This window comes from Indicator indicator, chromosome 4 (genome assembly GCF_027791375.1).
Source record: "Indicator indicator isolate 239-I01 chromosome 4, UM_Iind_1.1, whole genome shotgun sequence".
Lineage (NCBI taxonomy): Eukaryota > Metazoa > Chordata > Aves > Piciformes > Indicatoridae > Indicator > Indicator indicator.
The window spans coordinates 12,656,693-12,680,002 of record NC_072013.1 but is presented as its reverse complement, the minus strand read 5'-3'; the positions used below and the strand labels follow the sequence as shown (position 1 = coordinate 12,680,002).

General features: G+C 53.0%; 2 protein-coding genes across 2 annotated transcripts in view; one reads left to right on the top strand and one right to left on the bottom strand.

The window, feature by feature from the left end:
• TSPAN18 (tetraspanin 18) overlaps nucleotides 1-2,100 on the top strand; it is a 64,319-nt gene extending 62,219 nt beyond the window's left edge. Inside the window, exons 8-9 of the mRNA XM_054400544.1 lie at nucleotides 988-1,071; nucleotides 1,989-2,100. Coding sequence (XP_054256519.1) covers nucleotides 988-1,071; nucleotides 1,989-2,036 — 132 coding nt within the window. The 3' untranslated portion in view covers nucleotides 2,037-2,100. The remainder of the gene's footprint in view (nucleotides 1-987; nucleotides 1,072-1,988) is intronic.
• A 6,810-nt stretch (nucleotides 2,101-8,910) lies between these two features.
• TP53I11 (tumor protein p53 inducible protein 11) lies at nucleotides 8,911-13,586 on the bottom strand. Its single transcript, XM_054400589.1, has 6 exons — nucleotides 13,458-13,586; nucleotides 12,220-12,278; nucleotides 11,655-11,703; nucleotides 11,157-11,253; nucleotides 9,881-9,982; nucleotides 8,911-9,046 (listed from the first exon to the last, which is right to left on the bottom strand). The coding sequence occupies exons 1-6, from the start codon at nucleotides 13,584-13,586 to the stop codon at nucleotides 8,913-8,915; spliced, it is 570 nt and encodes a 189-aa protein (XP_054256564.1). The 3' UTR covers nucleotides 8,911-8,912.
• Between the last annotated feature and the right edge of the window lie 9,724 nt (nucleotides 13,587-23,310).

Here is a 23,310-nt window from a genome sequence, read left to right as displayed (position 1 = left end):
CCTCTGAATGCACCCCAGGATCCCATTGCTGTCATGGCAGTTCAGACGTTTTCTTTATGGGTGGAAGGCAAAAATCAGGTGATGGAAACATCCCAGCAGCATGGATGGGATTCGACTGAATGTGTGAAGTAGCTGCTCAGTGGGGAGCAGACCTGCTTTCCACATCCAACAAACTCCAGTCTTCTCTTTATCTGTGACCTGTGGGCAGAAATGTGCTGGTGGGTTGGAATTTTAGGCTGGGAGAACTGAGGCCAGGACAAGCTGGTGATTGCCAGGAGCATCCTGAAAGCTCTGCAGAAGATCTGCCTGCTGTTAATTGCCTCAGCAGTGGGAAATGGTATTAAGGATGATGGTGGCAGTGCTGCAGAAGTGAAGAGGTTGCTGTGGGGTATGGCCCTGAGTTCTTGATGGAGTCCATTCTCCTATAGCCAGCACATCAGCAGGAATTTACAGAATGGTTTGGGGGGGAAAGGACCTTTCAAAGTCATTTGTCCAACCCCCTGCAGTCAGCAGGGACATCTCCAGTGAGAGCAGGTTGCTCAGAGCCACAACCAACCTCACCTGGAATGGTTCCAGGAAGGCATCTACCACCTCTCTGGGCAAGCTGGGTCAGGGTCTCACCACCCTGAGCACAGAATATGTATTGAGCACAGAATATGTATTCTTTCTCTCCAGTCTGAATCTCCCTCTTTTAGTTCAAACCATCACCCCTTGTCCTGTCACAACAGGCCTTGCTCTAAAGGCCATCCCTATCTTTCTGACAGTCCCCTTAAGCACTGGAAGGCCACCAGAAGGTCTCCCTGGAGCCTTCTCTACTCCAGGCTGAACAACCCCAACTCTCTCAGCTTGGCCTCACAGCAGAGGGCTTCCAGCTCTTTTGTTATTGTTGTGGCCTCCTCTGACCCCACCCCAACAGGAGGGCTGTGCCATGAGAAGAATGCAGTGTGTGATGCTCTGGTGTGTCTCACCACCTTTTGTCCTTCCTAGGGGTGCTACACTGTGATCCTGAACTCCTTTGAGACCTACGTGTACCTGGCAGGAGCCCTCGCCATCGGAGTGTTGGCCATTGAGGTACTCCCCCTTGGGGCACTAGGGAAGGCCATGCTGGCCAGGGGAAGCTGCTCCTGCTGGCAAGGAGTGGGTTATCAACCTGTGGGTTTAATTGCCTGGAAAGAGCCAGGTGCTTGCTCCTTTGCCAGTAAAGGCAGGGAAATAAGTGGGGCTGCCTCATGCTGGGCCAGCTGTGGATCTCACACCTTGCCCTGTTTGGCTTCAGGGACCTGCCCCACATGGTGCAAGTGAGCAGAGCCTGTCCCCTCCCTCCTGACACTCAGCCCTCATATATTTATAAACATTTATTAAACCCCCTCTCAGACTGAAGAGCCCCAGGGCTCTTCAGAGAGCACTGCCCTCACTGCAGCAGCACACCCAGCAAGCTGATGACCCCATCACTGGGTTCACATGGGTTTGCTTGACTCTGCCTTTGCTTTAAAAACTTCTGGCTAGAGCCTGAAATGGGGTTTGCTGCAGAGCATCTCCACTGCCCTCCATTGGTACCTGGCTCTGTGGTGACATTTCTGAGGAGCAGGCTTCCACCAGATGTGATATTAACCCAGAGGTGCCATCCCTGTAGCATTACTGGGGCAAAGCTGGGTGCTTTCCCCAGTCCCCTGCCCTGGGCAAGGGAAAGGGATCTGGCAGAGAGCTCCAGCAGCCCCAGCACTGTGCCCATCCCGGGCAGTGGCAATGATGTGCAGAGCAGAGACCACAGAGCTCACACCGACAATGGTTTGGGAGCAAAGCCAGGCTGCTCCTGTAGCCGCAAAGTTTGTGGGGCAGGGGGAGGAGGCATTGCCTTCAAGAAAAAGAGGAGGTCTGGGGCTTGAGGGAGTGACAGGAGAGGTGCTGCCAATCATCTGGAAGCTGCAGCTGACTCTTGTGCTTCTCTGTTTTGTGTCTGCCCCCTCCTTCCCACCTTTCTTCCCCAGCTATTTGCCATGATCTTTGCCATGTGCCTCTTTCGAGGGATCCAGTAAGAGGTGACCCAGGAACCACCATGTTCCCCACATGCTCAGAAGAGAGAAGGGAAAAAAAAAATCAGAAGAAACTAAACCTGGAAACACCCAAAAAAAAAACCCCAAACCCCACTTTATTTTTTTTAACAAAATGGGGCAGGGGAGAGGAAAAAAAAAAAAAAAAAAAAAGAAAAGAAAAAAAGGGAAAAAAAGGAGGAAAAAATCCAACAAAAAAATAAAAAGAGGGTTGTAACATATGAATGACCAAAAGGATTGTACTTCAGGGGCTGGAACTTTGAGGTGATGTGCACTACACTGTACACCAGACCCTTGCCCAGAGCCACCTGCAGCAGCCGTGGAGCAGGAGCCCAGCGCAGCTGATTGCACTACAGAATGCCAGAGCTGGTGGTGGGGGAGCAGGAGAAGGAGCACAACCACCCCTCCTGCGAGGCCCTGCCTGCTGGACTTTATCACCCTTCAGACAGCAAAGGACTGGAGAACAAACATGCAGGGGCTGGGTGAGAGAAGAGGTTGGCCCCAGTGTGTGGCTGCCCAGGTGGGTTTGAAAGGAGCGGTGGTGGCTCGTCTAAGAAGTCATCGTTGGTGTGCTTCTGGCTTTCATTCCCACAGCCACCGAATGGAAACAAAACACAGATTCTTCAACAGGAGCTTTGTCTCTCTCAGCTGAGAGGTGTCAGAGAAGTGGAGCACTCCAGTGAGGCTGACTTTTCCCTGGAGCCCCAGGCAGGGGCAGTGTGGTCTTGGCGCAGCGATGGGACTCAGCTAAGGCTGGCTGATGGTCAGGAGTTTGGTGCCTACCTTTCTGTTTTTACTAAGATTTACTGTTTGTTGTTGTGAAAAAGAGACCAAATGGTTCCCTGCTGTGTTCCCACCTCCCGGGAGAAGCAATGGCTCTGGTCAAGACTCACTGATCCTGCTGCCTTCCCTAGGAGGGGAGGAAATAGTGTTGAAATCTTGTCCGCCTTTGCCTTTCCCTTCACCTTGCCAAAACACAGTTTGAGGTGCTCTGGTAGCAGAAGGGTTTGCAGTGGTTGCCACCTGCTTTCCAGCCCTGAGAGGCAGAGCTGGAGGAGGCTGAGGTTTGTCAGCCGCTCCCACGCCTGAAACAGTCTTGGGGCATCAGTTCTGCTCAGAGGATGTCCCCTGGGATGCAGGGAGTCAGAATGGGGTTAGTCTGCCTGTCACTTGGGAGCCTGCCCTCGCATTTCATTAACATGGCACCGATTTAGTCATTTGGAAATGAACCTGAGAAAGGTGCCTGGGACTGGGACCTCAGTCAGGGATATGATGGAAGTGCTGAGGCCCCCAGCTGGCTCTGAGAGGAGCAAGCAGCCACGCTGCTGCTGCTCCAGGGGTTGTGGTTATCAGCCCAGGCAGCTCACTGGGTTCTCCTCTCTGGAAGCATCAACCTCTGTTGCCTTAATTACTCATCTGGTCACTCCCTGACCCCCAGACTCGTTTGACTTGGTGGGGGACAGAAGGGGGCTGTGGTTTCTTGTGTAGCTTAGGTGTTTTTACAGATTTTGTAGGCTCAGAGTATGGAACAGTTTTATAGAGGCTTAAACCAGCCCCTCTGCCAGGGAAGGAGAGGGAGCAGCAAGCAGCAGCCAGGAGCTGAGCAGAAGCCTCCTGCCCTGGCTTTGCAGCAGCAAGTACAGTGGGTGGCTGTTCCCTTTCACCCTGGCCCTTGGGGCTGTCCCAGTGGCACTGCTGCAGGAGAGGAAGGAAAGCAGCACAATGCCTGGTCCAGAACAGCCAAAGATCTTGGCTAAAGACACAGGTTGAGGAATCAGGATGCTGAGGAGCAGGAAGGAGGCAGTAGAGCTTTTCTAGGCTTCATCTGAGAACATGTTGCTTGTCAGAAGGAGAGGACCTGGGAAGGCAGTGCTGCATCCCACCCCACCCCATGCCATACTCAGTGTAATCCAGCATCAAAACAGGCATCCAGGGCTGCTGAGCAGCCTCAGATGATGCATAAAACCTTGTACAAAGCTTTTCTGAACCATTTCACCCCCCCGGACCTTCTTTTAATGAGGTGTTTTAGCATTAAATTCTGGTCTGTAATTTAATGAAGGAAATGAGTTTTGCTGGCCAAAGCCCAGCAGCCTTTGTACCCAACAGCAGGTGCTGTGCTGAAGAGAAGCAGCAGCTGCTGCATCTACTGATCTTGCAGGGAATGGGCCAAGCAGAAGGTGAGCTTGTCTGTGCTGCTTCTGCCTCAGGGGCTGGTGGCAGCTGCTCTTCTGGGAGGGTAGTTCCCAAGGGAGGAACAAAGCCAGCAGCAGATAATTTGGCTGGAGGTGAGCATGGTGGGTGGCCGAAGGCCAAAGAAGTCCCCCTCCTTTTTTTTTTTTTTTTTGGCCACCAATGGCAAAACTAGCAGAGCCTGAAAAAGGTTATCTGCTGGCTGAAGTCTCTTTGGTTTTCCCAGTTCTGGACTCATGGCTTTGCTTTTAGCTTTCTCACTGTCCCTCTCTCCCTGTAGTCCCAAAAGCTGCTGAGGGACGTGGTTTAACAGTAACCCAGCAGTGCTGGGTTAAAGGGTGGACCTCATGAAGGTCTCTTCCAACCAAAATGATTCATGTTACTCCAGCCTCTTTTACCTTGTTTGATCTGCCTTTTCCTGGATGAAGACTCAGATCCTCTCTGCAGCTGGTCAACATGCCCCTGGGAACCTAGCTTGAAAGCCCTCCAAAGGCCAGCAGCACCTTTCACCTCTTGTTAGAGATGGAGAGAGCTGTCAAGTTAGATACCTGCAAGTCCAAGAGAACCTGTGGAAGTCAGGAACCTTGCAGAAGGTTCCAGAAAGGAAATTCCAGAAGGAATTTCTCCAGAGGGGTGGAATTTAATGAACAAGCAAGCCCAGAAAGCAGACTCTGGCCCTATGGCCAAAGCCATGTCCAGTTGTTGGGTTTTGTCCCTTAGTGACTTGGCTGCCCCTGCTCTACAGAAGGTTTGCAGGACAGAAGGCAGGAGAAGCAGCTGTATTTTTATATTTAACAGCTCTGGTGAGGGTTTTGGAGTCAGGGGCTCATGCTGGGCAGGCTGGGAAGGAGAGGGAGCTGCAATGCTGCCACCTTGGATGGTCAAAGTAGAGCAGCCTGAGCCTTCAGCACCCCCTCTCCATGCACCAGACCTGTCCTGCTGGGATTGAATGCTCAAGTGACTGTCAGGACTGCCTGGGCCAAGGGCTGCTGTGTGTGAAATAATGATGGAAATCTATTTTAAGAATGAACCTGTAAATGTTCTTTTTATGATTAGATAGTGGAGCTAATTTATCCTGTATTCCCTACTGTAAGGCTTTTTTTTTTATATATATATATATTGAAAGGAATCTTTTTGGGGGTGTTTGGGGTTTTTTTTGTTGTTTTTCTTTGATATTATAAACCAGAACACAAGCCTGGAAGGAACACTCTCTGCACGGATTTTGTGTGCATTTCTTATATAAAAGAAAAAAAGAAAAGAAAAAAAAAAAAAGAAGGAAAAATAAAAAGAGATTGTGAGGGTGAAGGCTTTAATTCTCACTATTTGCTTGGTGTGAAGTACAGCCACTTTCTTACCAGAGGAGAAAGAATAAATTCAGGTAACAGCAGCTAAAATGAGGTATAAACTGAAGTGTCCCCTTCTCCCCCACCCCACCCCAAGTAAAAACCCTTGACCAGGAAGGAGAAACCAGCTTAGGACAGACCCAGCCTCTCCCTCCTCACCAGCTCCTGTTTGCCAGATATTGGGTAGGTGGAAATAAGGTGATGGAAGGAGTTGTGTGGATGATGATGATGATGATGATGAGCTTTCTTCACGGTGAGCTTCCTCCACCCTCAGCAGCGAGGGCTTTGTGAATGCAAGAGTTTGGGTCCATCTCTAGCTGAGACCCCAGCCTCAGACCTGAGTTGTGCCTGCTCCAAGCACAACCCTCAGGGGGGACACCACTGCCAGCCCTGCAGGACGTCACACAAGCACAGGTAGTTCCTTGCAGTCTCCCTCAGGAGGTGGTGTCAGTCCAAGGCCTTCCTCACCATTTAACAGAGAAGGAGACTGAGGCCTGTGGAGGTGCTCAGCAGATCAGTGGCAGAGCCTGAAGTGATGCCTCAGGCTTTTGCTCCACCAGCTGCCACCTGCCTGAGCTTCTGTCCGTAGGGAGGCAGGGCTGGACACACCCCCAGTTAAAAGACAGTTGTTGGTTTCTGGTGCTCTACTTGGGCTTCACCCTGAAGCCACCCTGAGAAACTCCCTCCTAAATCTCACTTGCTATAAGTAAGTTCACCTCCTCTAGTGGGCCTGGCCATATTTCTCCTGCAGCACCTTGCTGATGAGACAGGACCATGCCTTTTTGTAGCCATTCCCAGGCAGGACCATCCAACTTCCCCTTCTCAATTGCTGAAGACCTATAGAGCCCCAGTCCCTTTCCATAACCTTCCACTCTGTCTCTTTACAGCTAGATGGAGCAAGAAGCAGGAAAATAAAACCACTTCTTCACCTCTCCCCTTTCAGGACAAGTAGCACAAAAATCTCTTACGTGGCCTCTCTGCTCCAATTTGGAGCAGAATACATTGACTGGCCCAAGCAGACATGGCTCCCTCTCAAGTTTTGCAGAGGCCATCTGCTAAGCAGAGGAGCAGAGGAACCTGAGCTCACCTGACTGAAAGCTCCTTTGTGAAAGCTGTAACTGCTTTCCTCAACCTCCCACCTGACTGTACCATCCAGAAGTCTTCAGAGAACTGCTCTCCCATAGTGGAGTCGCTCATTTCTCTTGAAATTCCTAAGACCTGTGGCCCACACAGATGTGAGGAGAACATTAAGGAGACCCTCCCCATTTCCTTCTCCTGCAAGGTTGCTTCTGCTGTGGTCAGTTTTACTTGTCTTTCCTAGAAACATTATTTCCCACCCTCCCCACCCACCCCCCCAAACCAACGAGCAGTCTGTGTATACATTCATGTGACCCCCCCCCAAAAAACACAACAAATCCAAGCTCCACCTACCTACAACCAACAACTACAGCCAAAGTGAAGCCATTGCAGCTGCCCCATGCAGGTTGTACACAGGGTGAGGGCAACAGCTCCCTGCTCCTGCTCCCACACCCAGCACTACTCAGTCCCATCTGTCATGCTCCCCAGGCTGCACTTGATCATTTCCTCCTTCCTAGAGGCCAAACTCTTCCACCAGAAGAGGAAGGCTCCTCCTAAATGCAAGTTTTAGTTGCTCACTGTCATATTCTGGACATGTTGAAAGCAGCATGGCAGGTGGGAGGCTCCAGAGCTTGGCCTGCTGGTGGATGTTGCCTCTCCCTTCAATTTACTTCTTGGGAGAAAAATAAATAAATCACAGTTGTGATGTTTCCTGGCTCAGCTATTCCCAACATTCAGCTGTTCCCACATTCCCCCTCTGCAGAGCCAGCAGGGACAATGCACAGGGTGTCCCGAGTTTGGGCAGCTGCTTCTAAATGCCAAAAGCACTAACACAACATCGACTACCCACTACCTTCTTCTAACTCTACAAAGGTATTAAACAGCAACAGCCAGAGGCCCTGGTCTCACCAGCTTGAGGGCTGTTGGTCAGTTTGTGTAGGCTCTTCCTATTGGGATTTTTGGGCTGTCAGCTCCGTTCCAGGGCATGCTTTGAGCCGGTCAAGGGGAGTGCATGAGGGAAAAGTCCATACCCTGCACGCAGACCTTCTGGCTTCAGTCCCACGGGGAAGAAAAAAGTGCTGCCTCCAGCCATGGACAGGGATAAATCCACAAGAAAAGCAGGAAGCAGAGGAGCCAATGCTGTTAAGCCCAGGAGGTGTTGGAGAAACTGGCCAGTGAGTGCTGGAGCACATTTAGTCCGTCCTTGGCTGAGCTATGCAAGGTAATGAGGCCTTTGGACGCCCTGCTCCTTGCTGGTCTTCGTCCCAGTTAAGTCTCTTAATGCTACAAACTTTGGTCCTCTCTTCTCCAAGTCGGAGGGGCTGTGGTGCCTGCCCACATGGGCAGAGCTGGAACACCACCTCCCATGCTTGAGCCTCATCTCTGGAGGCTGTTCCCTGGCCCCAGCAGTTGTACCAACACTTGCTCTGCTTCCTCTAACCCCAGCAGTGTGCCCCAGCTCCTCCTTCCCTCACACCCACCACTGCTGCAACCATCAGGAAACTGTGGGAAATGTGCTGGGGTGAAGGGGGCAAAACCCCAGCCTAGAAACTTCACGTCACATCCCAAGCAAGGGAATGTCTTTGTGCTCAATGGGCTCTTTCCTCTTCTTAACTCCGTCTCCTGCTGGCACCTCCAGCAGCGAGGGAAGCAGAGCTGTTTGCCACCAGCTGGGCTTAACCAGCTCCCAGTTCCCCACACAGTCAGTGCTGGCTCAGAGGGGAAGGGGCTGTACAGGAGGGGCCATCCCAGCAGGCAGGAGAGGGCTGACCCAAGGGACTAGCCGAGTCCTTCATTGCTTCCCTGTCTTCCTCAGGGATTTGGTTTCGATGTGCTGGTCTTGTTTTGTGCTTTGTTCCAGCGGGTTCAGAGCCTGCGATCCCACCAGGCCGGTTCCCCCCATCCCTGGGGTGGAGAACCAGCTCTTTTCCCTGAGCCTGCCAGGCCCACAGACCTCCCTGAGCCTTCCTCCCACTGCTCCTCACCTCCTGCAGAGGGACTGGGGCGGGGGCGTCTCCCCTCCCCATTTCACCTGGCAATGGCACCAGCACCGGGTCACACACCCATCGATGCCGGTAAGTGGAAAAGAAGGAAACCCCTCGAGAACCAAAAGGGACTAAACAAAGAAACAAACAAAAAAGAACCCAACAACAACAAAAAACCAACCCAAAGCAAATCCAACTGAGGCGAACTCAAAATTACTGACACAACCCTCCCCCTCCCACCCTGGCCCTGACACAAAGCCCAGGAGTTAGACTTTCTTGGGGCGGCGGCCAACTTGGTAGTAATAATAAACGCTGATGAGGATGAAGAGGGCTCGGCTGGCCAGGAGGAGCACCGCACCCGTGGCTATCCGGCTGCTCTCCACCAAGGAGACAGTGGTAACTGGAAGAGAAGGAAGGAGAAGTCGGGTGAGGAAACAACCTACAGAGCCACAAGAGCACAAAGCTGTTTGCTGCTGCCCTCTAACGCGGTGTGCCTGAGCCAGACCTGCAGAGCCTGGTGAAGGCAGAAGCCTTCAGCACAGGCTCAGACACACAGGGAACAGCCCCTGGCCTGGAAGTCAGCCAGAGACACACAGGGCCCTGAGCTCTTGCTCCTAGAATCCCAGCTGTAAGGGTAGCCCCAGCTGAAAACAGTCACTTGAGCAGAGAGCATTATGGAATCATGCTGGTTGGAAAAGATCATTGAGTCCAACCAGCACTGCCAGGTCACCACTAAGCCATGTCCCTCAGCACCGCACTTACACAGCTTTAAAACCTCTCCTGAGGCACTACTCCAGCTCTGTGCTGGCTCTCACAGCTCAGACCATTTGTCCTGCCCACCTCCACCTCTCCATTGCCCTCCTCCTCACAGAATCAACCAGGTTGGAAAAGACCTCCAAGATCATCAAGTCCAACCAATCACCCAACCCTAACTAATCAACCAGACCATGGCACTGAGTGCCTCATTCAGTCTCTTCTTAAACACCTCCAGGGACATCGACTCCACCACCTCCCTGGCCAGCCCATCCCAATGGCCAATCTCTCTTTCTGGGAAGAAATTCTTCCTAAGATCCAGCCTAAACTTGCCCCTGCACAGCTTGAGACTGTGTCCTCTTGTTCTGTTGCTGGTTGCCTGGGAGAAGAGCCCAACCCCCAGCTGGCTACAACCTCCCCTCAGGTAGTTGTAGAGAGCAATGAGGTCTCCCCTCCCTCCCAGGAGGCTGCAGACACTCACCCAGGAACTGCACAGCGAAGTAGCAGGCCTCAGTCAGCAGGCTCCAGCGGATGATGACTTTCTCAGCTGTGTAGAGGGCATTCCACATGATGAGGGAGATACCTGCAGAGGCAGGGAGGAAGGGGCAGCAGAGCACAGCTGCCCAAGGACCAGGGGGATCGGGCAGTCTACTGGGGCGGGGCGGGCAGACCCCCGGGACGGGGCAGCCCACCCGCCTGCTCCCAGCTGGACCAGTTCAGCATCCTCTGGGAAGATGGAGGGACTGAGCTCTGCATCTGGGGTTCAGCTGCACCACCCAGCATCCCCACAAGGTGCTGCTGCAGGCTGCGGGGAGGAGCCTTGGCCAGGGTAGAGCACCCACCGCCCGCTCTCAGTCCCTGCCACCCCAAACATCCTCCACCTCTCACCAGCACCTGCCTGTTCTCTGCTGCTGGCCAGCACACTCTGCAGCACCCAGCCCCGGAGAGGGACCTGGCTGGGCACCCAGGAGGTGCAGTGCCTGTGGCTGCAGCACAGGGTCCAGAGCTGCACAGACCCCAAGAGTCTGCTTCTGTCTCTCATTTTCTTTTCCAGACCACTTCTTCAGGCTTCTCTCACCTTCTCTTCTTTTACCCATCACCTCCTGGGCCCCTCCTGGGATGCCATCACCTGCCCCTCCTCTCCTTCCAACTCCCATGAGGAGGGTCTGGTAGCCCAGCAGGCCATAGAGCCGTTTTGGTTAGAAGGACCTTTCAGATCATTGAGTCCAACCAGCCACCCAGCACTTCCAGGTCACCAGTAAGCCATGTGCCTCAGCACATCTCCATGGCTTTGAAAGCCCTCCAGGCATGAGGACTCCACCACTGCCCTGGGCAGCCTGTGCCAGGGCTTGACAACCCTTTTGGGGAAGAAATTGTTCTCATGTCCAACCTAAACCTCCCCTGGTGCAACTTGAGGCCATTTCCTCTTGTGCTATCTCTTGTTCCTCAGGAGAAGAGACCAACCTCCACCTCACTCCTACTTCCTTTCAGGGAATTGTAGAGAGCCAGGTCTCCCCTGAGCCTTCTTTCCTCTAGACTAAACAACCCCAGTTCCCTCAGCTGCTCCACCTTCCAGCCCATCTCCAGTCTCCCTTTGCTGGGACACTTGGGTTCCTCCGCCAGGTATTTAGAGTTTGATGTTCTGCCCTACAGCTGCAGCTGCCCAGCTGGGCACAGGCTTTGCCCCCACTCCTGTCATTTTGTCCTCTCATCCCCTGACTCCACAGAGCAGCAGCATGCCCTGGGCAGGCACTCACTGAGGAGGGCTCCTCCGTAGAGCCGGATCGGGGTCTTGCTGCTCACTGGTTCCTCATCGAAGACAGCGTCGTAGAGCTGGTCAGGGAAAGCCAGGGCCTGGCAGGGGCAAGGGGGAAACTCAGCAGCCTGCTCCAGCCAGAAACATCAAAACATGTCCACATCAGGCCTTTAAGAGACTAGAGCCAGGGGCCAGGAAAATGGCAATGAAGGAGGTGCAAGAAACATCAGTGTGTCAGCTACTGGCTTCACGGTTGGCTTCTGTGGCTGTGTGGTTTCTGACCCTGAGCATGACAACAGGCTCTGGGGGTGGGAACAAGCCACCAAGGACACTGGTGGCACAGTGCAACACTGAGCCTCAGGGAGGGCAAAGGTCTCACCAGAGAAAGCAGATGGAGGAGGCAAGGGAATGGGATAAATTCCAGGGGCTGAGCAACCACACTGGGTACTCCTTGGGCAGTCTTGAGCTGGTGGTGCCCAGGAGCATGTCCCTCACTTACCATGATGGCCACCCCGGAAAACATGACGGCGGAAACCAGCTGCCAGACCCTGCGTGAGAAGAGGGAAGACAGAGGAGCTGGCATGAGCACAAGGGTGACCTCATTACTCACACTTCACAAAGCACTCCTGGCCACTGCTCGCTCATCAGCCTTCATCCTCCCTCCTCGCACGGCCGAGGCAGCCAGGAGCCTGCCATGGGAGGACTCAGCTCCCCACATACCTTGCTCCCTCCAGCCTCACCACCCACAGCAGCCTCGATGGTTGAAGCAGATCCAGAACCCCCCACAACCAAGCAGGGGAAGAACTGACCCTGCCAAGAGGACGGTGCAGAGGAGGCTCCCACCACCCTGTCACCAAACCCCACACAGCCCCTGTAGTTCCCAGCACCTGCTGTGGGATGAGACCTCAAGGGCCTCAGGCTGATTTATGGGGCAAGAAAGCAGGTCTGGTTTGGTTCCACATCCCCTGAGAAGCCCCTGCAGGTAGCAGTGATGCAGCAGAGCTGGAGTCAGCAATGCTGTGGCTGAGACAAGCCAGCTCCAAGGTGCCCTGGTACCTTCTTACCTGAGCCCCAGCGGCTCCCGCACAGCAAACTTGATTTCGTTCCCCAGTACTTGGCTAATCTGAAATTCAAATGGAAGACACCAGGTGACTGAGCAGACCCTTCCCCAGTCTGCAGGCAGCACTGTCCAGCCCCAAGCTGCACACCTAATCCCATGCACTCCTCACCCCAACCCTCCAAGAGTGCTGACAGAAGGACCAAGGCAAGGGATTCAGCTGTGACCACTTGGTTCCAATCCCTACCTTGATTTCCATCAGAAGCTGCAGCCTCTGCTGCTCCAAGGACCAGCCACCTGCAGTGTGGGGCTGGGGCAGGGTCAATATCAATTTTTTCTCCTCTCACCATAATCCCATCATCTTGTCCCACACATCATTTGCATGATGGAGCACAGGCTCCAGCAAAGCCCTCATGAAACAGGTTCGTTGCAATTCAAGCCTCTTCTGAGAGGCATCACTTAAACTGCTGCTCCAGAGTCCAGGCCACCAGCTGTTGGGATTGGTGGTGCCAGGATCCTATGGGTGCTGGCTCATAGGTGTCTCCACAGTACAATTTTAGGAATGGATTAAAGCAGGTTGAGGGCAGAGCTCACCCCCTTACCATGAAAAGCCCTTTTGGGCAGCTCCCATGCACCCAGCAGGCAGCATGGCCCATCGCTGCTCAAGGGCAGCACTGCCTGTGCCACCACAGCCTTCAGAGCATCACAGAATCATTTAGGTTGGGAAAGGCCTTTAAAAATCATCATCAAGTCCAACCATTAACCCAGCACTGCCAGGTCACCACTAAACCATGTCCCTCAGCATCACATCTTTTAAATCTCTCCAGGGATGGGGGCTCCACCACCGCCCCAGGGCAGCATCTCCTCCTTTTTGGGGACAACCATTTCAGGGAAGAAATTATTCTTCATGTCCAACCTCAATTTCCCCTCTGTCAGCTTGAGTTTCCTCTTGTCCTGTCACTTATTCCCTGGGAGAAGAGACCAACCTCCACTTTACAACTCCCTGAAAAAGGAGGTTGGAGCAGAGAGCAATGAGGTCTCCCCTCAGCCTCCTCTTCTGCAGACTGAACAACCCCAGCTCCCTCAGCTGCTCCTCACCAGCCCTGTGCTCTATGTTCTCCCTTCACAGGAACCCCATCGAGCTCAAAGCCTTTTCCAAAGAGGCTGCAGAAGGGAGATGCTGGATCCCACCACCACCACCACCACCTCCTTGTTTTCCGCTGTTCTCACGCGTGCTTCCCTCACCTTCGAGCGATGGACCTCACCATCATCATCCTCCCCTCCGACGCCCAGGATCTTGCGTGTCTTCAGCCTGCTCACCAGGTCGGTCTGGCTGTGCTTCTTCATCAGTGGTGGGGGCTGCTTTGCTGCCATGCTGCTGGCCCTCTGCCCCCCAGCCCTTGGCACAAGGAAGGTGTGAGAAGTAGTGGAGCCCTCACATGGAGTTTCCCCCCTCAGGGGAAAGAAAGAAAAAAAAAAAAAAAAAAAAAAAAAAGGAAAAGCAACCAGCAGCAGCAGCAGGAGATCTCCTCCTTAGTCCAGCAGAGGGGTCCTCATTGTCCCAGGGTAGGGTGCCCTGGCAGTGGGGCCACCTTGCCTATGGGTGGCACATCTCAGGGTGCCCCTGCCGTCACCAGGATCTGCTGAGGAAGGGAGAGAAGGAAATCAGAGCAGCACGGCTTCAGCGTGGCCATTTAGCTTTAAAAGTGTCTGACCTACAAAGCAGAGCTTGGCTTAGCCCAGCCTGAGGCACAGCCCCCTCCTGGCTGCCTCCCAGCTCAGGGGAATTAAACACTCCCCAGGCTGGGGAATGAAAGTCATTAAGTGAAGCTTTGCCTTTCCTCTTCTCCCCCACCAGACATCACACCCTTCAGCTGCCACTCCAGGCCAAAACCCACACAACGCTCAGGTACTTATCTGTGTGTCCCCTTCCCAAAGGCTGCAGCCCACATCTTGTGCTAGGACACAGCAGACCCTCAAGAACAAGAAGCCAGAGGTAAGACTCTGCCCTAGGGAGGCCACAGCTGGAGTGCTAGGGCCAGTTCTGGGATCTCCAGTTCAAGACAAACAGGGAACTACTGGAGATAGTCCAGCAGAAGCTACAAAGATGCTGATGGGCCTGGAGCATCTCTGTGTGGAGGAAAGATTGAGAGCCCTGGGGCTGTTGAGCCTGGAGAAGATCAGCCCTAGAGGGGATCTGAGCAATGCTCAGCAAGAGCTGAAGGGTGGGGAGCATAGGATGGGGCCAGACTTTTGTGACCAGTGATAGCAGAAGGGGCAACAGGCACTCGGGAGCTTCCACCATCTGAACATAAGGGGAAAATTCTCTGCTGTGAAGGTGCTGGAACCCTGGAGCAGGCTGCCCAGAGAGGTTGTGGAGCCTCCTCTTCTGGAGAGATTCCAAGCCCACCTGGCCATTGTGATCCTGGGCAAGTTGCTGTGGGTAACCCTGCTTTAGGAGTGGGGCTAGACTGGATGATCTCCAGAGATCCCTTTCAACCTCCACCATGCTGGGATTACATAAAATGTTAGAGGATGGGAAGATAGGACTGGGGAGATAAAACAGAGTAAGGGGCGGGGAGGGGGGTGTGTAGAAAGAGAGACAAAACCAAACAAACAACAAACCAAACTAGCATTTTGACACACAGAGAATCTCTTCTGAGGGCAAGAAGCAAAGGAAGGGGTTGGTGGTTGAAGGAGAGCCTCCATGACTCATCAGTGAAGACAGCACTGAACAGCTCTGTCATTACCAGGCAGTTTTGCAACTGACCACAGGCTACAGGATCAACATTTCCCTTCCTCACTTGTCTCCTCAGTTGCTCTCAGGGCAGGAGGTGGTGGAAATCGATCCACACCACCAGCAGCACTGCTTTCCCACTAAGCACTTCCACTGAATTTGTGGTGAACCACTGGCCAAGAGCTGGGACAAGGTGAGCCAGAGGCAAGTGCCCATGAAACAACCACCAAAGGCCATTCTGGTCCATAAAAGCCAGTCCCACATCTCACCATCCCCATCTCCCAGAGCAAGAGCCTAAGGAAGGCTGAACGGCAGTGGGCGAGGAGCTAACAAACACATTAGTGCTGAGGCAGGGAGGCTCAGGCAGTGGATGCCGAGGGTCTGGAGATGTGGTACTTACTCTGATGGATCCTGACACACTGACAATCTAGAGGATGTTTTCCATCAGCCCCAGTGTTTTCAGGGAGGAACCTTCTCCTCCTCCTCCTCCTCCTCTTCCTGCAGTTCTTTTCTCCTTAATCTGTTTTCTGAGCACCCCAGGGGCCGGGCAGATCAATCACCATAAGCAGGCAGCTCCTACCCCTGACTCGGCTCTCTGCAGTTCAGAGTGGTTTGGGTTTTTTTTTTCCTCCAGATCCTTTTCCTTTGCAGGCTCCTTTCAGTGCCTGTTCCCCTCTCCCAGGGGTTCAGCAGACTGCACTCTGTTTGGAGAGCTCCTGCTCGGTGGTGCAAAGAAACCTCCTTGGTGCCACGCTAATGACAGCTCCATCTCTCCCCAACTCCACAGCTCTTCCCTCAGCACCTCCACTCTCCTCCCAGTGCCTGGAGGGAAGAACAGCTCTGCAGCACAGGAGAGGGGAGACTCCACCACATCTCTGATGATGCTGCAGCAGCCAGGGCTCCACACCCATTGAGGGAGGTGCAGGAGGGCACCCAGACCCTGTTCTCTGGAAGCACCTGAAGTTCACTGCCTACAGCTTCAGCAAGCTGCTGCCCATGGGTGCTACCCTGCCCACTGGTGAGGATGTGGCTCCTTGGGGACAGGGATGCTGCTCACTGCTTAGCTGGCCCTTGTTTTGGTGGCACTGCCATTCATGGTGCAGCCTTTCACACGAAATAAAGAGGGGATAAATCCTTCCAGGGTTTGAGGCCACTTCCAGGTTGCAGGCAAAGGATGAGGAAATGAATCAGAATCGAGCCAGGATAAGCAGTGAAAGATTTATACTTTTAAGCTGGCCATAAGTTTGTTCAGCTTCATCACTGTCCAGGCCAGGGAGAGCACTCTTGCTATGATGTCAGGCTCTAGTTTGAGATGTCCTAACACCTTGAGCCAACTGTTAGGCCAAAGACTTAACCAAAGGTGCAGTGAGTACAGCTGGGAGAGACGGGGCTGATCAGCCTGGAGAAGAGAAGGCTCCAGGGAGACCTTCTTGTGGCCTTTCAGTGCTTCAAGAGGCTGATCAGAAAGCTGGGGAGAGACTTTGAGCAGGGCCTGTTGTGACAGGACAAGGAGTGATGGTTTGAACTAAAAGAGGAAGACTCAGACTGGAGAGAAAGAAGAAATGTTTTGCAGTGAGAGTGGTGAGACCCTGGCCCAGGTTACCCAGAGAGGTGGTAGAAGTCCCATCCCTAGTTGGAGATGTCCCTGCTGACTGCAGGGAAGTTGGACTAGATGGCTTTGAAAGGTCTCTTCCAGCTTAAACCAATCTGTGACTCTCTTTCTGCAACTGCACATCCCAAACCCACAGTGACTGAACCAGCTCCCTGGCTTTGATTTCTATCCAGAACAGAGATCTGGATGATCAGGACCTCAGGACAGCTGCAGCAATCCATCACTATCCCCACATCCTGGTGGATTTCTTCCTTGCCAGCTGCAGCACACTGCTTTGCAGGTTCTGCTCTAGCAACCACTCTTTCAACAACCACAGAATAATTCACTTTTTTTTTTTTTCCATCCAGGAAGAATACACTGCAACCCATCCCCTGGAGGAAGGCTCTAAGTTCTCCACTCTAGAGAAGAGAAACTCTCCCAAAGCAATTTCTGCAGGTTAGGAAGCCTCAGAGACCTGCAGGTAATGAAACTTGATCAAGCCAAAAATAACCTGATGCTCAGGCAGTAAAAACAATTAGCATTGAACCACAATGGCTGCATGATGTGGCTGCTGCTCCTGCTCAGTCTGGCACCATCTGCACACTTGAGAACAAAGTTGCTTTAGGTTCCTCACCTGCAGCAAGCAGGACAACCTTCCCACCCAAACACCAGCAGGGAAGGCTCTTTGAACCACCAGAAGGAAGTAACTACCTGAAGGGAGGTTGTAGCCAGCTGGGGCTTAGTCTCTTCTCCCAGGCAACCAGCAACAGAACAAGAGGACACAGTCTCAAGCTGTGCAGGGGCAAGTTTAGGCTGGACCTTAGAAGGAAGTTCTTCCCGGAAGGAGAGATTGGCCATTGGAATGTGCTGCCCAGGGAGGTGGTGGGGTCCATGCCCCTGGGGGTGTTTAAGAAGAGACTGAATGAGGCACTCAGTGCCATGGTCTGGGTGATCAGTTGGAGTTCATGATCTTGGAGGTCTCTTCTAACCTGGTTGATTCTGTGTGTGATTCTGTGATCATTCCCCAGAGGTTCATTCCCAGTTCTGCCACAGCCTTGCTGCTTCCTTCAGCAACACCAGGAGGCACAGGGACACTGCTCTCCCCCAGAGGAAACCCACTGCAAACCCTGGCAGTAGGTCTCTGCTTCTACACATGGTGAACATGCAAAGCAAAATATCCCAAGGCATCTTCACTGGGTGCCTCCAGATCATCTGCTACAGACAAGGAAATCACAGAATCAACCAGGGGACAGGCTCTGCTCAGTCACACCCTGTGATAGGACAAGGGGCAATGGATATCAACTACAGCACCTGAGGTTCTACCTCAACATGAGGAGGAACTTCCTCACTGTGAGGGTCCCAGAGCACTGGAACAGGCTGCCCAGAGAGGTTGTGGAGTCTCCTTCTGTGGAGCCTTTCCAGCCCTGTCTGGATGTGTTCCTGTGTGACCTGTGCTGGATTCTCTGGTCCTGCTCTGGCAGGGGGGGTTGGACTCTTTGGATGATCTTTGGAAGTCCCTTCCAATCCCTAACATCCTGCCCACAAGCTCCCTGTGCACACATAGCCATCCTGCACCCTGATCTGGGGCCAAGCCACACCATCTGGGAGGCACAGCTCAGCTGAAGGATTTGATTGCCCAGAGGTTTCAAATGTCCTTTCAGAGGGAAGTTTCTCTCCATGTCACAGGACGTGTCAAGCAGCCCCTCCCTTGTGCTGCCTAGTGTTTTGGTTGCAGATACAAAGGCCACAAGTTACAACCTGCTGCTTCAGCAGCTCCCAGCTGAATTATGAATAATTTACCCATGGATGAACGTGAGCCAGCCTGTGTCCAGCTGGCCAAGAAGGACAACAGCATCCTGGCCTGCATCAGCAATAGCATGGCCAGCAGGACCATGGCAGGGATCATCCTTCTGTACTTGGCACTGGTGAGGCCACACCTCAAATGCTGGGGTCAGTTCTGGGCCCCTCATTACAAGAAGGGCATTGAGGTGCTGGAGAGTGTCCAGAGAAGGACAATGAAGCTGGTGAAGGGTCTGAAGATCAGGTCTGGTGAGGAGCATCTGAGGGAACTGGGGTTATTTAGTCTGGAGAAAAGGAGGCTGAGCAGAGATCTCAGAGTTGCTCTCTACAACTCCCTGAAAGAAGGTTGGTGCCAGGTGGGGCTTGGTCTCTTCTCCCAAGGAAGAAGTGACAGGATGAGAGGAAACAGCCTCAGGTTGCACCATTGGAGGTTTAGGTTGGACATTGGGAACACTTTCTCCCCCCAAAGGGTTGTGAAGTCCTGGAACAGGCTGCCCAGGACAGTGGTAGAGTCCCCATCCCTGGAGGGATTGAAAAGCTGTGTAGATGTGGTGCTGAGGGACATGGTTTAGTGGTGACCTGGCAGTGCTGGGTTGGACTTTAGAATCTGAAAGATTTCCTCCACCCAAAACTACTCTATGATTCTGTTACTGGGATAGAAGTCCATGCCTCCATCCTCCTCCCCACTATGGAGGCTCTCAGCCTGGCCAGCTGCAGCAATCCATCACTCCAAAGCTGTCCTCATCCTCCCCAGTGGCTTGGGCAGCCCTGTCCCAGCCCCAGCCAACAGCCAGCACCCACCCCAGGTTGCCACCACCAAACATCCAGGTCTCCCCTGGAGCTGGGAGGCTGGAGAGAGAAGGAGATGAGGTGTGTTGGGGTGAGGTGCTGTGTTCCTTTAAGGGTAATGAAAGAGAACTCCTCCTCTTTGATTTCCTAGCTGCCTCAGACAGGTGTTTGTGGGAGACAGTCCCAGAAGCTTAGCAGACCATCTGTCCTGCACATGATGTCTACAGGGAAATATCAGAAGGGAAAATAAAACTCATATGTACACACAGACCCATTAGAAAACCACCAAAACCCAACCTTGCTCCTGGAAAAGAGCAGCTTGAAAAAGCCAGGAGAGCCCTGCTGCCAAATGGGGCAGTAGAGGCTGGGTGTGCAGAAAAGCTGATGCAGCTCAGAATCTCATCTGCCTCACGCCTGAGGAATGACACAGGCTCAAAGATCCTCCATGGGAAGGCACCCCAGGATCAGGGAGAAGCCCTGAAACAAGCTGCTGAATCACAGAATGGTTTGGGCTGGAAGGGACCTCCAAAGTCAGTGAGTTTGCAGCCAGCAAGGACATCCTCCACTAGAGCAGGTTGCTCACAGCCCTGTTGAGCCTCACCTCAAATATCTCCAGGGATTGGGCCCCAACTCCCTCCCTGGGCAACCTGTTCCAGTGTTCCAGCACCCTCCTGGTGCAGAACTTGTTCCTCACATCCAATCTAAATCTCCTCTAATTTCAAATCATTGCTCCTCATCCCATCACTGCAGATCTTTGCAAACCTCTGCAGCGTTCCTATAGCCCTCTTCAGGTGCTGGAATGATGCTCTTAGGTCTGCCTGGAGCCTCCTCTTCTCCAGGCTGAATCCTGGATCATCATGGGAAAATGGGACTTCTTGCTACTTCTTCCCCCTAAAACCTCAAACCTCCCCCAGATTTTCTTCATCCCAAAGCCTCAAACCTCCCCCAGATTTTCTTCACCCCAACTATTCTCCAGCTCCATCCTTTTCCAGACCTCCAAAGGAAACTATAAGGAACTGCAGTCTGGGAGATTTGGTCCCCTCAGCCCCACACAAGAGCACAACATCCCTCTGTATTCCACTACTAAGATGAGGACCTCAAAGCCATCCATGATGGATTCTCCCCAAAAAGAGGATGAACTCCATCCCCAGGAACATCATTTCTTGATCAGCAATCTGACAACCACTGCAACTTTACAAACCACCAACATCTCTACCACTACGAAACGGAAGACGAAACAAACAAGGCCACTCCAGCACCCCAAAAGCAGGTTCCTGACCTATTTCTTAGGTGGATTTGCAGCCCCAGCCTGAGAGCAGCTGCTGCAGGAAGGCCCAGCACCACCACATTTGTTTCTCTTCCTTTTTTTGTGGAAAACAAAGGGTTCCTCTTCTCCTGTAGCCTGTCATGGTGTGACCAGATGTGCAGTCTGGGCACGCACAAGGAGGGCAGAAAGGGCAGACGAATACATTTGCATTAAGCAGGGAGATTGCCTCTTGGGCTAGGCAGGATGTTTCCCAAGTCTCAGGCTTGTAGGACTCCTTGTGCAAGCAACAAAATTTGCTTCCATGACAGAGAAGTCCTGTAAACCAGAACTGATACAAAATGGCCCCAGTGACCACCAGTCAACAGCTGGGTTGTCACCGAGACCACCTCCTAGAGCACTTCCCAAAGCACATGGTCACAGCCACATCCTGTGAGAGATTGTTGTTTATAGACATAATTTATAACTAAAAATAGATTATCACAGAAGCCCAGAATGGTGGAAGTTGGAAGACACCTTTGGAGATCATCCAGTCCAACCCCACTCCTAAAGCAGGGTCACCCACAGCAGCTTGCCCAGGATCACAATGGCCAGGGGGGGTCTGGAACCTCTCCAGACAAGGAGACTCCATAACCTCTCTGGGCAGCCTGCTCCAGGGCTCCAGCACCCTCACAACAGAGAAGTTTTCCCTCATGTTCAGATGGAACCTCCTAGGCTTCAGTTTGTGTCCCTTGTTCTGTCCCTGGGCACCACTGACAAGAGCCTGGCCCCAGCCTCTTGTCCCCCACCCTTTAGCCCTTGCTGAGCATTGCTCAGATCCCCTCTGGGGCTGCTCTTCTCCAGGCTCACCAGCCCCAGGGCTCTCAGCCTTTCCTCCTCACAGAGATGCTCCAGGCCCCTCAGCATCTCTGTAGCCTCTGCAGTTCCCTGTTTCTCTTGAACTGGGGATCCCAGAGCTAGCCTCAGTTCTCCAGCTGTTACCTCCCTAGGGCAGAGCAGAAGGGGAGAAGAACCTCCCTCTTTGATTAATAACTCAAGTGTGCATTCTTTTTCCTATAAATAGACAAATCAGAGAATTGATTTCCACAGGCTTTCTTCGGGTCCTGACGCTCCCTGGTGCATCCAGACACTTCAGGCTGCCAGACCAGAGCAGTCTTTTGGCATTCATTTCAGTCTCAGGGGAGAGAGGAGCAGTTTGTCCCAGACTCCTTGCTTCCAGGTTAACCATTTACTGTTGCAGGCACTGCTCCCACCTTGACTCTCTCTGCAGGTCCTGGACAGCCACCCTGCACATCACTCAGACCCAGCTCTGCAGCTTGGCAACGAATCCTTCCTCCACTTTGCCAGTCTTGAGCCCTGCTTCTTCACACACAATTACAGCTCCAGCTTTACCACTCCCTGGTGGCTCCTTGGGCTGGAAATAAGCCCAGCCATGCAGAGGGGCTCAGGCAGCTGCTTAGCAGAAGGCCTCCCAACAAAACACATACTTCCACTACTTGATAGAGCCTATCCCCAAGTGGCAAAAGAAACACAAAACAAACAAACAAAAATACCTCCCTCTGGCACCTTTTGTGGTTTCCATAGCAACAGGTTAAAGCTAAAAATGTGAGATGCAAAATCCCCCCTGATGGACCAACAGGAGTCAGGAGATGGATTTAGGAGAGCAAAACTTCTAAAGAGCTGCTGGTGGAGCTTTGCTGATTCACACATCAGGGCCACATCACCTGGGAAAACATTCCCAGCAATTGACTCCTGGGGCAGCTCAGGGGAGCCTGAGTGTGGACCACCAGCCTACAGCATCTCCCCCACCCCCAACTGAACTGTAGCATCCCCCAGAGCAACAACACCCTCCCCAAGCTGACCTGCAGCACCCCCAGAATGACAGCACCTCCCCCAAAAACTGAACTGCAGCAGCCCCAAAACACAGCACCTCCCACCAAAACTGCAGCTTCCCCCTAAAAACTGAGCTACAGCACTCCCAGAATCACAGCACTCCCCCAAAAACTGCAGCTTCCCTTCTGAACTGAACTGCAGCATCCCCTGAACTCCAGCATCTCCCTAAAAGGGAACTGCAGCACCCTCAGGACCACAGCACCCCCCCCAAATTGCAGCATTTCCCTCAGAATTGACTTGAAGCACCCCCAGAACTGCAACATCCCCTCCCCCCACCCAGCTGAACAGTAGCACCCCCAGGACAACAGCTTCCCCTCCAGAATTGAATTGCAGCAGGCCCTGGAATCACAGCATCTCCCCAAAACTGCAGCACCCCCAGGACTACACCTTCCCCCCAAAAACTGAACTACAGCAGGCCCTGGAACCACAGCATCTCCCCAGAACTGAACTACAGCACCCTCAGAACCACAGCACCACCCTCCACTCCGTTCCCCCCCCCCCCCCCAAAACTGCAGTTTCCCCTTCAGAACTGAATTGCAGCACCTCCTAAACAAGAGCTTCCCTCCCCCACCCCCCAAAAAAAATAAACCCAAACCAGAACAGTGGCAGGCCCTGGAACTGAACTGCAGCACCTCCAAAACTGCAGCATCCTTCTCAGAACTGAACTGCAGCGCCCCCAAAACTGCATCATTCCCCCCAGAACCGAACTGCAGCACCCCAGAAGAAGAGGGAGCCACAAGCATCCTTCTCTCATGCAATGAAGCACTGGGAGCTGAACCCTGGGGCCCTCAGGCTCAGAAGTAGACTCCAGCAGCAGAAGATCAAGCCTGGAAGCCAGAATAGGAGATGAGAGGTTTGGCAGCATGGAGGTGCAGGCAGGACCAAGCTATTTAACCTCTCACACCTCCATGTTCTCAGCTCTACACAAATACCAAACCCACAGCCCAAGCTCCAGAGCCCACCAGTGCCAACCCAACTCCTGTTTGTGATGCCCCCACGCTGCTGAGGAAGGCTATGGGCCCCT

Bases quoted from the DNA above. Each gene is read 5' to 3' on its own strand.
- TP53I11 (XM_054400589.1), bottom strand. From the start codon at position 13,586: ATGGCAGCAAAGCAGCCCCCACCACTGATGAAGAAGCACAGCCAGACC. The intron at 12,279-13,457 runs GTGAGGGAAGCA...TTTGAATTTCAG, and splicing joins GTGAGGTCCATCGCTCGAAG to ATTAGCCAAGTACTGGGGAA. The intron at 9,983-11,156 runs GTGAGTGCCTGC...CTGCCTCTGCAG, and splicing joins CTACGGAGGAGCCCTCCTCA to GTATCTCCCTCATCATGTGG.